Source organism: Calypte anna, chromosome 33, assembly GCF_003957555.1.
Source record: "Calypte anna isolate BGI_N300 chromosome 33, bCalAnn1_v1.p, whole genome shotgun sequence".
Taxonomy (NCBI): domain Eukaryota; kingdom Metazoa; phylum Chordata; class Aves; order Apodiformes; family Trochilidae; genus Calypte; species Calypte anna.
In genome coordinates this window covers 1,108,043-1,121,428 of record NC_044275.1, presented here as the reverse complement: position 1 = coordinate 1,121,428, position 13,386 = coordinate 1,108,043, and the positions used below count along the sequence as shown (strand labels likewise).

At 57.7% G+C, this 13,386-nt stretch overlaps 1 protein-coding gene across 2 annotated transcripts in view; it reads left to right on the top strand.

The window, feature by feature from the left end:
- LRP1 (LDL receptor related protein 1) overlaps positions 1-13,386 on the top strand; it is a 75,055-nt gene that overhangs the window by 44,425 nt on the left and 17,244 nt on the right. The window contains exons 24-50 of one of the 2 annotated variants that reach the window (XM_030468126.1): positions 83-280; positions 658-862; positions 972-1,136; positions 1,499-1,743; positions 2,038-2,169; positions 2,269-2,496; positions 2,657-2,831; positions 3,343-3,437; positions 3,671-3,820; positions 4,069-4,209; positions 4,312-4,440; positions 5,338-5,469; positions 5,565-5,699; positions 5,783-5,912; positions 6,427-6,553; positions 6,795-6,946; positions 7,082-7,206; positions 7,483-7,854; positions 8,997-9,186; positions 9,549-9,753; positions 9,962-10,154; positions 10,265-10,390; positions 10,491-10,619; positions 11,072-11,191; positions 11,883-11,996; positions 12,431-12,580; positions 12,784-12,906. In XM_030468126.1, coding sequence (XP_030323986.1) covers positions 83-280; positions 658-862; positions 972-1,136; positions 1,499-1,743; positions 2,038-2,169; positions 2,269-2,496; positions 2,657-2,831; positions 3,343-3,437; positions 3,671-3,820; positions 4,069-4,209; positions 4,312-4,440; positions 5,338-5,469; positions 5,565-5,699; positions 5,783-5,912; positions 6,427-6,553; positions 6,795-6,946; positions 7,082-7,206; positions 7,483-7,854; positions 8,997-9,186; positions 9,549-9,753; positions 9,962-10,154; positions 10,265-10,390; positions 10,491-10,619; positions 11,072-11,191; positions 11,883-11,996; positions 12,431-12,580; positions 12,784-12,906 — 4,386 coding nt within the window. Of the gene's footprint in view, positions 1-82; positions 281-657; positions 863-971; positions 1,137-1,498; positions 1,744-2,037; positions 2,170-2,268; positions 2,497-2,656; positions 2,832-3,342; positions 3,438-3,670; positions 3,821-4,068; positions 4,210-4,311; positions 4,441-5,337; positions 5,470-5,564; positions 5,700-5,782; positions 5,913-6,426; positions 6,554-6,794; positions 6,947-7,081; positions 7,207-7,482; positions 7,855-8,996; positions 9,187-9,548; positions 9,754-9,961; positions 10,155-10,264; positions 10,391-10,490; positions 10,620-11,071; positions 11,192-11,882; positions 11,997-12,430; positions 12,581-12,783; positions 12,919-13,386 lie in introns of both variants that reach the window. The other variant, XM_030468125.1, reaches the window with a different exon arrangement.

Sequence of the window (13,386 nt, the reverse complement as noted above, 5' to 3'; positions counted from 1 at the left end):
CTGAGACCGGGGCCAGGAGCCAGGAACATCTTCCTCCTGCCTTGCCTGGGCCCCTGTTCTGACCCCGCCCTACTTTCCCCAGACCCCTTCAAGCCCTTCATTATCTTCTCCAACCGCCACGAGATTCGCCGCATCGACCTGCACCGCGGTGACTACAGCGTCCTGGTCCCCGGGCTGCGCAACACCATCGCCTTGGACTTCCACCTCAACCAGAGCTCACTGTACTGGACTGACGTGGTGGAGGACAAAATCTACAGGGGAAAACTGCTGGAGAATGGGGGTGCGTAGCCCTGGGGACGTGGAGCAGTCTGGTGGGGGCCAGACAGCTGGGAGAACCGGGTGCCCACAATGGCTTCTTGGCACTCTGCAGTGGTGCAGCCGCTGGAGCCTGCAGGCCCTCTAGTGATCTTGTTCTGTTCTCCAACGTTGCTCATTATGTAGGAGCTAATTAGCATTCGCAGCACTTCCCCAGTGGTAATTGCAGCCCAGCAGCTGGGAGCACAAAGCTGGGCCCCCTCTACAGCAGTGCTGCAGAAAGGGGCAGTGAGACCCCAGTGCTGGGGCCACAGATGTGGGGCTGAGCCCTTTGGGTGCAATGGTCTTGGGTGGGCCAGGGAAGAAGCATCCGCTGAACCCTCCTGGTGCTGTGCTCCACAGCTCTGACCAGCTTCGAGGTGGTGATACAGTATGGCCTGGCCACCCCCGAGGGGCTGGCCGTGGACTGGATTGCTGGCAACATCTACTGGGTGGAGAGCAACTTGGACCAGATTGAGGTGGCCAAGCTGGATGGCACCATGAGAACCACCCTGCTGGCTGGGGACATCGAGCATCCCCGTGCCATTGCCCTGGACCCCCGCTATGGGTGAGGCAGGGATCTCGTGGGCTCCTGTCTGAGGACACAGCCCACTGCCAATTTGGGAGGCAGAGCTTAGTGTCCCTGTGCTGACTGTCTCCACTTGCTGTCCCTCCAGGATCCTCTTCTGGACAGACTGGGATGCCAGCCTGCCCCGCATCGAAGCCGCCTCCATGAGTGGCGCGGGCCGGCGCACCATCCACAAGGAGACAGGCTCAGGGGGCTGGCCCAACGGGCTCACTGTTGACTACCTGGAGAAACGCATCCTTTGGATAGATGCCAGGTAGGACCAGGACATCCATTTCCACCCCACTGCCTCCTCCTTCCCTTCCCTGCTGGACTCCTGCCCTCCACATCCCTCCCAGCTCTGGCATCTTCCCCTCTTGCTCCTGGATTGGTCTGCTGGGCTGGGAGTGAGACCCTCTGCTTCATGGGATCCGTTTGTGTCTGCAACACCCTTTGCTCTGGGCTTTCTCTTTGGGGGCTTTGATCCCTGGTGTAAATCAGCAACTGTCCTCCTCTGCAGCATTAAGCAGAGTAGAGGAGGTGGCTGCTTTAGACCCTGTGGGTTGCTGTTGGGTTAAAGTTGGATGCCCCTTGCTCCACCACCTCCCTGCTCTCATCCCTTGTCTCTGCTGGACCCAGGTCAGATGCCATCTACTCAGCCCTGTATGATGGGACGGGGCACATCGAGGTGCTGCGGGGACACGAGTACCTGTCCCATCCCTTTGCTGTCACCCTCTATGGGGGTGAGGTCTACTGGACCGACTGGCGCACCAACACTCTGGCCAAGGCCAACAAGTGGACAGGGCACAACGTGACAGTGGTGCAGAGGACCAACACGCAGCCATTTGACCTGCAGGTGTATCACCCCTCCCGGCAGCCCCTGGGTGAGGCCCAGGGAGGTGGGGAGGAGACAGGGTGGGGGGAGTGTGGTGGGGAGATGGCACTAGCACTCAGTGCATGCCTGCACCTACTCAGAGCATCATGTAGGGGCTGCTCCCACCCCCGTGAGCTCCTCCTTCTCACCCTCTGCTGAGCCAGGGGCCTCTGCTATGGCCATGGCCACCCAGCAGAAAAGTGTCCTGGGCAATGAGGCTGATGGGTCAGAGCTCCTCTGTGAAGCTCTCCTGGGTAGATGTCCCCTGGAACAGGGATGTTGCTGAGTCTTATCCCCTTTGCAGCTCCTAATCCCTGTGAAGCCAACGGGGGCAAAGGGCCATGTTCCCACCTCTGCCTCATCAACTACAACCGCACGTTGTCCTGTGCCTGCCCCCACCTCATGAAGCTGGACAAAGACAAAACAACCTGCTATGGTAGGGGTCTGCCCAGACTGCCCCGGGCCAAGTGCTTCAGGACTTTCTCTGCAGATCACGCTGAGGTCCCATGACTGCCCCTCTCATCCTTCTCCCTAGAGTTTAAGAAGTTCCTGCTGTACGCACGGCAGATGGAGATCCGAGGCGTAGACATTGACAACCCCTACTACAACTACATCATCTCCTTCACGGTGCCTGACATTGACAATGTCACAGTTGTGGACTATGATGCCCTGGAGCAGCGCATTTACTGGTCTGATGTCCGCACCCAAACCATCAAGAGGGCCTTCATCAATGGCACCGGGGTGGAGACTGTTGTCTCTGCAGGTGGGTGTGGAGGGACAGTGCCCTGCTTGGCCTTTCCCATCAAAGGTCCCTGAACCAGGCAGAGGCTTTGGCTCCATGTGATCAGCCCTTACTTTTCATTTGAGCATCATCCCAGTCCCTTTCTCACAAGTAATGAGTCTCTCTCCTTGTTCCCTTTCAGACCTGCCCAACGCTCACGGCCTCTCTGTGGATTGGGTTTCCAGAAACCTCTTCTGGACCAGCTACGATGCCAACAAGAAGCAGATCAACGTGGCCCGGCTGGATGGATCCTTCAAGAACGCCGTGATCCAGGGGCTGGACAAACCTCACTGCCTGGTGGTTCACCCCCTCCAGGGGTAAGTGTTTGGTGGGCTGGGTGGGGATCAGGCCAGGAGCACTGGAGGAGGAGAAGGTGCATGTGAACGAGCACGTGTGTGACAGCACGTGTGATGTGGGGTGACAGCAAGTTGCTCTCCCTGTGTGTCAGCACATGTGGGAAGTGTGAGAGGAGCCAGGGCAGCAGCTCAGGAGAGTGTGTGTCTGCCAGCACGTGCCAAGCCACGGGCTGCCTCGTGTGCACACGCGTGTGCACGTGAAGGAGGACAGGCTGTGGATGAGCGTGCACCTACAAGGGTCTGCCAGTCTGGGGGGGGCTGTGTGAGTGCTCACAAGCACCAAATCCCTCCTGGGTCCCAGTGCTGGAGCTGAGGGGGCCATCAGGCTGCCCTGGCTGTGCTGTAAGAGGGGAGAAGGGTGAGAGGAGCCTGGGGAGGTAGGGGCTGGTGGAGTCTGGGTAAGCTGGGAGAGCTGTGTGTGTGGGTATCCCCATGGGGCTCTGCCATGCTCAGTGCCCCCTTACTGGTGCAGGAAGCTCTACTGGACAGATGGGGACAACATCAGTGTGGCCAACATGGATGGCAGCAATCGCACACTCCTCTTCACCAACCAGAAAGGGCCTGTTGGTATGGACCCCCTGTTCCCCTCAGTACCACCCTGACCTGCAGTGCCCTTGCTGGCTCTAAAAGCCTCAAGGCCCCACCCTGGCTCCCTGGAGTCCTGGAAGCCACTTTTTGCTGGGTCACCCTGACCTTGTGTGCCCATTCTCTCTGTCACTGCATCTGCTCTGCTGATCCCATCCCACCTCCCAGATGGTGACTGTGTGCCACCTGGACACTGATGATCCTCTGCTTTCCAGGCCTGGCCATTGACTACCCGGAGAGCAAGCTGTACTGGATCAGCTCTGGCAATGGCACCATCAACAGATGCAACCTGGATGGCAGCAACCTGGAGGTGATTGAGTCCCTGAAGAGTCAGCTGAGCAAGGCGACTGCCCTGGCCATCATGGGTGAGATCCAGCAGGGTGATGGGGGTTGTTCATGGAGCCCTTTCCTGTTCTCCTGGTCCTGCCCAAACACAGACTGATCATTGCCACCTCCAGCAGCTGTGGAGGAGGTGCTTCCACACCAAAGGCTGAGCTCTGACCACCTCTTTTTCCAGACTATTGGTTGTAAATCTGTGTGGAGCCACCACTCTTTGCTGCTGGGGTGGGAGGGGGTGGTGAAAGCTGCTACATCTTCCTGCCTTCTCCTCCAGGCAACAAGCTGTGGTGGGCTGACCAAGCCTCAGAGAGGATGGGCACATGCAACAAGAAGGATGGGACAGAGGTGACGGTGCTGCGCAACAGCACCACGCTGGTGATGCACATGAAGGTGTATGACGAGAGCATCCAGCAAGGTGAGGGCAGGGCTGGGTCTGTCCCTCCCTGCTGGCCCTCACGCAGCCTCGGGGGCTGTGCCCTGGCCCCCACTGTCCCTCACCCCCCTCTCTTTGTGGCAGCTGGAACCAACCCCTGCAGCCTGAACAACGGTGACTGCTCACAGCTCTGCCTCCCCACCTCCGAGACCTCCCGGTCCTGCATGTGCACTGCGGGCTACAGCCTCAAGAGTGGGCAGCAGTCCTGTGAAGGTGAGCATTCCTGTCCTCATCCCACACCCCAACTACCTGCTGGGAGCAGAGGGACCCACACCCTCCCCTGGCTGTGAGCTGCCCCACACCTCCCTGCAGCCAGCAGCACTGTGGAGGGATGCTAGGGAGCTGGGGGGGCTTGGGATGCAGAGATACCCACATGTGGGGGTTCCTGTGAGGGCTGGCAGCGATGAACATGAGGGCACTGCCCTGTCACTAAGGGCTCTGTGTTTACTGGGAGGAGCAGAGCAGGACAGCACAGTGGGAGCCCTCAAAGGAGAGGTGGAACCCTCACTGTCTGCAGTGGGTTTGGGTCACTGACTCACTGCAGTCACCAGGAACGGGGTGGGCAGCTGGCTCAGCGTTTGCTCCGCAGGTCCCCAGTCCCCACACGTTTTGTTACCATCTCCCTTGGGAGGGGAGAGCCCCTCCAACTTCCCAGTCACTGCCAGGGCCTCTCAAAGGCTGTTTGTGTGCAAAATGTTCTTGGTGTTTTTGGAGGGGGCTGGCAGAGCTGCTGCACCATCTGGGTCAGGGCAGGGACTGCATAACAAGCGCTGCCCTGACCCAGATGCAGCTCAGAGCCTTTGCCAGCTCTGGAAAAGGGGGTGTGGAAAACTCTGGTCTGGGGAGGGTGCTCCAGGCAGCCCCACAGCTTGCTGGGTGGTCCAGCCAGTGTGGTTCAGCCCTTCCCTGCCTGTCCCTCTGCTGTCCTGGGCCATGTGCCTGGGCCAAGGACTCGTGGCTCTGCTGTCACAGCAGGGTCCTCCCGCCAGCCCTGCCAGTCTCTTTCTTCCCCATGGAGCTGCTGTCGTAGTTCCTGTCAGCTGTGACTGTTGTTGCAAGGGAAGCATGTAGTTTGTGGGATGTGTCTGATTGTCCCCGTATCTGTCACAGGTGTTGGCTCCTTCCTCCTGTATTCAGTCCATGAGGGGATCCGTGGCATTCCCCTGGACCCCAACGACAAGTCGGATGCTCTTGTGCCTGTGTCAGGGACCTCTCTGGCTGTGGGGATTGACTTCCATGCAGGTGACACAGGGGCTGGGAGACCAACAGGGCTGGGAAGGTTGGCGTGACCTAGAGGTGGTCACTGACATCCACTCTCCTTCCCTGACCCCTCTCAGAGAATGACACCATTTACTGGGTGGACATGGGGCTGAGCACCATTAGCCGGGCCAAGCGGGACCAGACGTGGCGGGAGGACGTGGTGACCAACGGCATTGGCCGTGTGGAGGGCATTGCTGTGGACTGGATTGCTGGTGAGACAGGGATCTGGAGCAGGGAGGAGTGGGAGTGGTTGGGGAGGGGGCTCATGCAAGTGCTCATCATCCTCTCTCTTCAGGAAACATCTACTGGACAGATCAGGGCTTTGATGTCATTGAGGTGGCCAGGCTGAACGGGTCCTTCCGCTACGTGGTGATCTCTCAGGGGCTGGACAAGCCACGGGCCATCACAGTCCATCCAGAGAAGGGGTGAGACACTGCATAAGGCCATTCAGAGAGGGCCATCATCTGGGGATGGGCACAGACCTGAGAAGCTCAGCAGAGTCATGCTGTTTGCACACAGAGAAGGACTTGTAGGACTCCTTCACACTAAGGGACAGGCCCCTGTCCAAACCAGCTGGGTTTAACTACCCTTTCACTGATGGGCTGAGCGTCCTGGGTGTTCCCCCTGACTTAGGGGGTGCCAGCACCTCAGAGAATCTAAGTGGAGCCTCCCCAGACTGGCTTCAGATCTGGACAGAGTCAGAGGGGGGAGAGGAGAGTTGTTTGGGTCCAGAGAAGGATGGAGACCTACCTGCCCATCACAGGGACCACTTTCTGGGTTTTTGGGCTGATCCAGCTTCAGTGCAGTGCTCCCCAGCTGCGGCTGCAAGCATGCAGTGTCCAGGAGGTTGGCAGATCACTGAGCCACCCCAGTGGCCAAGAGGCTCAAGGATGCTACTCCTGGCCAGCCCTGTGGTCACATCTCTGCTGTCCTCTGCAGGTACCTGTTCTGGACAGAGTGGGGACTGTACCCCCGCATCGAACGCTCACGTCTGGATGGGACTGAGCGCATGGTGCTGGTGAACATCAGCATCAGTTGGCCCAATGGGATATCTGTGGACTACGAGGTACGGCCACCAACTGAAAGGACATTGTCACCCTAGGGCCTGGCAAGGAGCATGCCTGGCAGGGGTGCTGCAGGGACCCCTGGGGACATGACTGCCTTCCTTGCAGTCTCCTCTCCTGGTTACCCAGGGTGGTTTTCTTCTGAGCCCTGGGACCTTCTGCCAGACATGGTTGGAGATGCACAGGGTGCCTTAGTGCCAGTGCAGGTTCATGGCTGACTGGGATGTTTTCTCACCACCTCAGGATGGGAAACTTTATTGGTGTGATGCCCGGACAGACAAGATTGAACGCATTGACCTGGAGACAGGGGAAAACCGAGAGGTTGTCTTGTCCAGCAACAACATGGACATGTTCTCTGTGTCAGTCTTCGAGGAGTACATTTACTGGAGTGACAGGTACCATGCCTGGGGGGTCTGAGGCTGGGGGGAGCTGGTGGATGCTATGGGAAAGGTGGTGTAGCTGGGTCTCACCAAAGGGTGCTGCTGGGATGGGTCCCATGTCGGGTGCTCAGTGATTCTGTCCTTTCTTAGGACTCATGCCAATGGCTCTATCAAAAGAGGCAACAAGGACAATGCCACTGAGTCAGTGTCCCTGCGGACAGGGATCGGCGTGCAGCTCAAGGACATCAAAGTCTTCAACCGGGCCAGGCAGAAGGGTATGTCCAGGAGTGGGGTGTCAGCCCCTCAAGCAGCACTGCTGAGGGCTGGTGGCTGCCCGGGCTGGGATCCCACAGCAGCAGATGCAGGGAGGGGGAAGGAAACAAATGGGGCCACTGTGTCCTTTGCCAAAGAGCTGCCTCGTGCCATGGGCTGAGCCCATTTCTTCACCTGCTTCCTGTGGGAGCAGGGAGAGGTGACAAGTGGCTGAGTGGGAGCATCCTCCTACACAGAGCCTGCCCAGTCCCTTGAACAATCTCCCCTTTCCTCCCCAGGCACCAACATCTGTGCCCAGAACAACGGGGGCTGCCAGCAGCTCTGCCTGTTCCGGGGCAACGGGCAGAGGACGTGCGCCTGTGCCCACGGCATGCTGTCCGAGGACGGGGTGAGCTGCCGTGACTACGATGGTTACCTGCTGTATTCAGAACGCACCATCCTCAAGAGCATCCACCTCTCGGATGAGAACAACCTCAATGCCCCCATCAAGCCCTTCGAGGATGCAGAGCACATGAAGAATGTCATTGCCCTGGCCTTTGACTACCGCTACGGCTCCAAGGGCAGCAACCGCATATTCTACAGCGATATCCACTTCGGCAACATCCAGCAGATCAATGATGATGGCACGGGGCGCAAGACCATCGTGGAGAGTGAGTGTCACGGGGCTTCCTCCTGTCCTCAGACTGCTCCTTTCTGTTCTCCCCTGCTGCCTCTTCCCGAACGTCCTCCTCCCTTGCCCAAAGGGCTTTTTTTTGGTTTGTGTTTCTGGGTGTTTTCGAGAGGCGTTTGGAGTGGCAGCTCTTAAGGGTTCAGCTGTGAGCTTTCTGCTGGAACCTCTGGAAGAGGCAGCAGCCTGTGGTAGAGGACACAAGTGTCAGGAGCACTCTGCAGAGCTCGTTCTGGCAAGGAGAATATATCACGAGGTTCAGGAGTGCATGCGGGTATGCATTGCTCTAGGAACAAGGCACTGCAGCAACCTTGGGATCTTCTCTGTGTTTGCATTTGACTTTCAAGACAGACCCATTGAGCCTGAGCAAACTTTGCCCTACCTGGCCCTGTCTTCACCTCCAGCCTTTGGTTTGCACTTGTTTTTATTGGCTCCTGCAGCAGTTGAAAAGACCACGTCCACTGCTCTGCCTCACTAGGGAGCACCTGCAGCAAGGGTTATAGATGTGCTCATTGATGAGTGTGTTTATAAATTGCACTTGTGATAGCTGTTAGCACTGAGATCAGGAGAGTAGAGCCCATTGCTCATAGCCCATTCATTAAATTTTTTGCTGATTGTTAACAAGGGAGAAAGGATGGTTGTACAGTTCAAGCTCCTGGCCTGGGAGCTGGAGGAAAGGTCTCCGTAGTTGGCCATGAGTCTTTGTCTTGTCACTTTGTTCCTTCAGCTCCCAGCACATGGGAGATGATCAGAGCACGAGGCTGAAAGCAAAGTTCAAGTTCTCATTTCATTGTAGATGAACATCACTCAGCCTTTCTGCCAGCAAATGGGGTTACCTGGCTGGTAGCAGAGGTCTGCCCAGGATGTCCCTAAAGTCCCCTGGGGTCTGAGCTTCTCCACTAGCACAGACCTCAGGCCAGCTGAGGTGCTGATACATCAGCACGGGATTAGCAAGATCCAGAGCCTCTGAGGCATTTTTTGAGGGTGTAATTAAAAGCAGTAACATCAGGCTGCCAAGGGAGCTATGTCTAAGTGTCATGGTCAGCACTGGCAGTGCGGAGTGAGCGAGGCAGCTTTGCAGGAGCTCAGGATGGACACAACCCTTTCTGTCCTCCCCTCCTGCAGACGTGGGCTCGGTGGAGGGGCTGGCATACCACCGTGGCTGGGACACACTGTACTGGACAAGCTACACCACCTCCACCATCACTCGCCACACCGTGGACCAGAGCCGCCTGGGAGCTTTTGAGAGGGAGACGGTGATCACCATGTCAGGGGACGATCACCCCAGGGCCTTCGTGCTGGATGAGTGCCAGAAGTGAGTGGCCATCAGGGGTCCAGACAGCCCCACTCAGGGTCCACATTGTCCCAGGGCCAGTGCCCAGGTACACACCTTGCCACTGGGGAAGAAGCACTGGCTCCCAGCCCCAGAGGTGTCCTTCAGCACCCCAAAACAAAGACAGAAATCTTTTCCCATCACCTCCTACCATGGGGTGCCATGTTTCCCAGCTGGGTGCAGTGGCCTCATCCAGTCCCCTCCCACCCTTTTTATGCAGGGCCAATATCCCCTCCATCCCAAAGTCCCTGGAAGCCCTGCAGCAGCAGGGGGTTGGGCTAAGCCAACACATAAGTGGCAGAGAGCTGGGGCTGCAAAGGCATCACGTGTCTCTCCCCTTCCAGCCTGATGTTCTGGACCAACTGGAATGAGCAGCACCCCAGCATCATGCGTGCCACCCTCTCTGGTGCCAATGTGATCATCATCATTGACCAGGACATTCGGACACCCAATGGGCTGGCCATTGACCACAAGGCTGAGAAGATTTATTTCTCTGATGCCACGCTGGACAAAATTGAACGCTGTGAATATGATGGCTCCCACCGCCACGTGAGTCCAAACACAGCCTCAGGGGCAGAGATGGGGAGGAGAGCAGCTAGTGGTGAAACTGGGGTTGGCAGAGCTGCTCCTGGGGCACAGAGTGGGTTTGGACCTTTCCCTGGGCCGACACAAGGGCCAGGCTGCATTTGGGGTGGTGCTGGGGGCTGCGTCCCCGAGCCAGCTTCACTCCTGCTCATCTTTTTCCAATGTCCTGCAGGTAATCCTAAAATCAGAGCCCGTGCACCCCTTTGGCCTGGCTGTCTACGGTGATTACATCTTCTGGACAGACTGGGTGCGCAGGGCTGTGCAACGAGCCAACAAATACGTGGGCACTGACATGAAGCTTCTGCGTGTTGACATCCCCCAGCAGCCCATGGGCATCATTGCCGTGGCCAACGACACCGACAGCTGTAAGGATGTCCCACACCCTACCTGTCACCTGCAGCCTCACCACCGTGGGCCCCTGCTCCCCTGCATCTGCCAGCCTGACCCTGGTGTGACTGCTTTCCATCTCTCCTAGGTGAGCTGTCCCCGTGCAGGGTGAACAATGGTGGCTGTCAGGATCTCTGCCTGCTCACGCCCAAAGGACACGTCAACTGCTCCTGCCGCGGCGAGCGAGTCCTGCAGGAGGATTTCACCTGCAAAGGTGAAGGGGAGGTGGAAGTGGAAGCTGGTGGGGATGGGAAGTGGAAGAGAAGAGACTGGGCTCGGCCTGGTGGAGCTGACATTCCCCATGCTCTCCCCAGCCCTGAATTCCACCTGCAATGTGCACGATGAATTTGAGTGTGGAAACAGTGACTGCATTGACTTCAGCCGGACCTGTGATGGTGTGGTCCACTGCAAGGACAAGTCAGATGAGAAGCAGTCCTACTGCAGTAAGGTTCCTCCTCTTGCTGCTTTGCTCAAACACCCCCCCTGGCATGCACAGACACCCTACTCGAGCTGTCACCTCTGCTTGGCAAAGGGAGATGGGAGTCCAAGGTGTCTTCTTGTGTCCCTCAAGTGCTCACAGTCCCTCTTAAGCCCAGCCAGGCCAGGCTTTAAGGGCTCCAGATTTTTCCCAGTTTTGGGGGGAGGCTGGAAAGTGAGTGACCTTGAGCTGACCCACTGGGGGCTGCAGCACCCTCCCTTGCTCCTCAGCTGGGAGGGGTCTGCTGGGAAAAGTCCAAGCTTAACCCTGCAGCGTTGCCACCACAGCACGAGGGAGCCGTGCTCCTCATCCTGCCTGTGGAGTTTCTACCCCTGCTGAGGAGCTGGGACACCCGGGGACGCCGTCCCTCCCTCTCACTCACCTCCTCCTCTTCCTCCTCCTCTTCCCCCTCCACAGGCAGCCGCAAGTGCAAGAAAGGTTACCTGCACTGCATGAACGGGCGCTGCATCGCCAGCCGCTACTGGTGCAATGGCGTGGACGACTGTGGGGACAACTCTGATGAAGTGCCCTGCAACAGTAAGCAGAGTGCCTGGCTCTTGGCCAGCCCTTCACCAGCGCTCAGTCAGCTGTCTGGAACAGGGACAGGGGCTTCAGGGAAGAGTTACCTTCAGCTTGACAGGAGAAGAGCAGAGCCAGGGCTTAGCGGGGAGTCAAGGTCTGCATCCTACTAGTGCTGCTTGTGCCACAGGCCACTTTGGGCAGCTTGCTTCCTGACAACTGAAAAGGAGGAACCAAGTACAGCCACTCAGAGCCTTCTGAGAAGGATGGTTTGACGCCCTGCAGGGTTACAAGGCAATGGTGAGGGGCATTGAAGCTGCTCCTCCTCATGGTTCCTGTGCTCCTGAGAACAGGGCACCTGAGCATCCCCAAGGGCAGCGTCAGTGATTCAGGAGCCTATCTGCTGGGTTCAGAACTGATAGGGAAGGTCAAGAGCTTTCCTGAGCCTGCCCAGGCCTGCCGGTGGCAGGCCAGCTTGGGGTACAACCTCCAGCTGCCAAAGAGGGTGCATAAGCTGGAGGGGAACCAGGTTTGAGCTGGGAGGGGACCAGAGCTGGGAGGTGCAGGATCAGGCCATCCATCACCATGCTGGGCATCAGGTGTAGGTGTGTGGTTGCATGTCAGCAATGCAAGTGGGGGCTGTGGGGTGTCTGTACTCACTGTGTCCCCCAGCTCAGCCTCATTTGCTGTGGGGACTTCCCCCTTACAGAGACGAGCTGTGCTGCCACCGAGTTCCGCTGCCGGGACGGGAGCTGCATTGGGAACTCGAGCCGCTGCAACCAGTTCATCGATTGCGAGGATGCTTCAGATGAAATGAACTGCAGTGAGTGCCCCAGCTACCCTCCTGTGTTCCCTGCTGCCTTCCCAGCTCTGCCTTGCAGTGGCTTGGGTCCCTGCACCTTGTTTCAGTCTTTGGGACTCGAGCTGGGTCAGGGAGGGAGAAGGGCTCTGGTTCCCATCCTGTCAGCACAATCTACACCGGGATAACCTGTTGGCTGGAAGTGTCCCCAGCCCATCACTGCAGCCCTCCACACTGTGTTTGGCACCTCACCACCTGACAGCCTGTCAGAAATGCTTAACATGGTCCCAGCAGCTCAGGGCACGTGTGGGGCAGAGCCAGCTCTGTGCTGTTCTGGAAGGGGAAGGGCTGTCAGCAGTAGGGTGAGGGCTTGCACTGCATAGTGGGAGATGGGCCAAAGGTCTGTGCCATCACCAGTCAGCACCCATCACCGGGGCTCCTGGTGTCATTCCTTGCAGCTGCCACTGACTGCAGCAGCTATTTCAAGCTGGGAGTGAAGGGTACCACGTTCCAGAAGTGTGAACATACCTCACTGTGCTATGCTCCAAGCTGGGTGTGTGATGGGGCAAATGACTGTGGAGATTATTCAGATGAGCGCAACTGCCCAGGTGAGAGTGGGAGAGGAGGGTACTTGGGTCTGGGTGCTCCTCTTTGGGTCTGTTTGGGTGGTGGATGTTTTGTTTGCACACTGGGACCATTTTCCTTTGCCTGTGCAGCTCCCACATGGAGAGTGCTGCAGGGCACTGATCAATGTGGGACCACAGAGGGGACAGGATGTGCCTATGCCACCACCCTTTCTTTCACAAAACAGGTGGAAGGAAACCCAAGTGTCCAGCCAGTTACTTTGCCTGCCCAAGTGGGAGATGCATCCCCATGACCTGGACCTGTGACAAAGAGGATGACTGCGAGAATGGAGAAGATGAGACTCACTGCAGTGAGCGGCAGGGTGGGGAGAGCAAGAGACACTGGGGTGATGACCTGGGGGGGTGGGTGTGAGTGAATGCATGCTGGAGAGGAGGTAGGACCTCTCCCTCTCTCTGACATCCCTTTGGCAGGGACCAGAGTCCAGATTCTTTCCCCTCTGTGGTCTTATTCCACAAGTTTTGTGACCAGTGCAAATGTCCTCGTGCATTTCTTTGTCAGCGCATGCATGAGTGCCCATGGTCATTCTGAGGGTGGCAAGTTACTGCTTATTTGTGTTAACATATTTAATTCCAACTTCCCTGAAAAAAAACCCCAAGAAGTGTTCAGGAACTGGAGAACTTCCCCAACTCCAGAGCAGGGAATTCCACAGTGCCCATCACCTTGGCATGTGGGCACTGCCAAGTCTGGGCAAGCAGTAGCCCCATTACCTCCAGACCTGGAGCTTGTCTGGCCCAGCCTCTGCTCGTGTCCTTCCCCCTTCACCACTCTG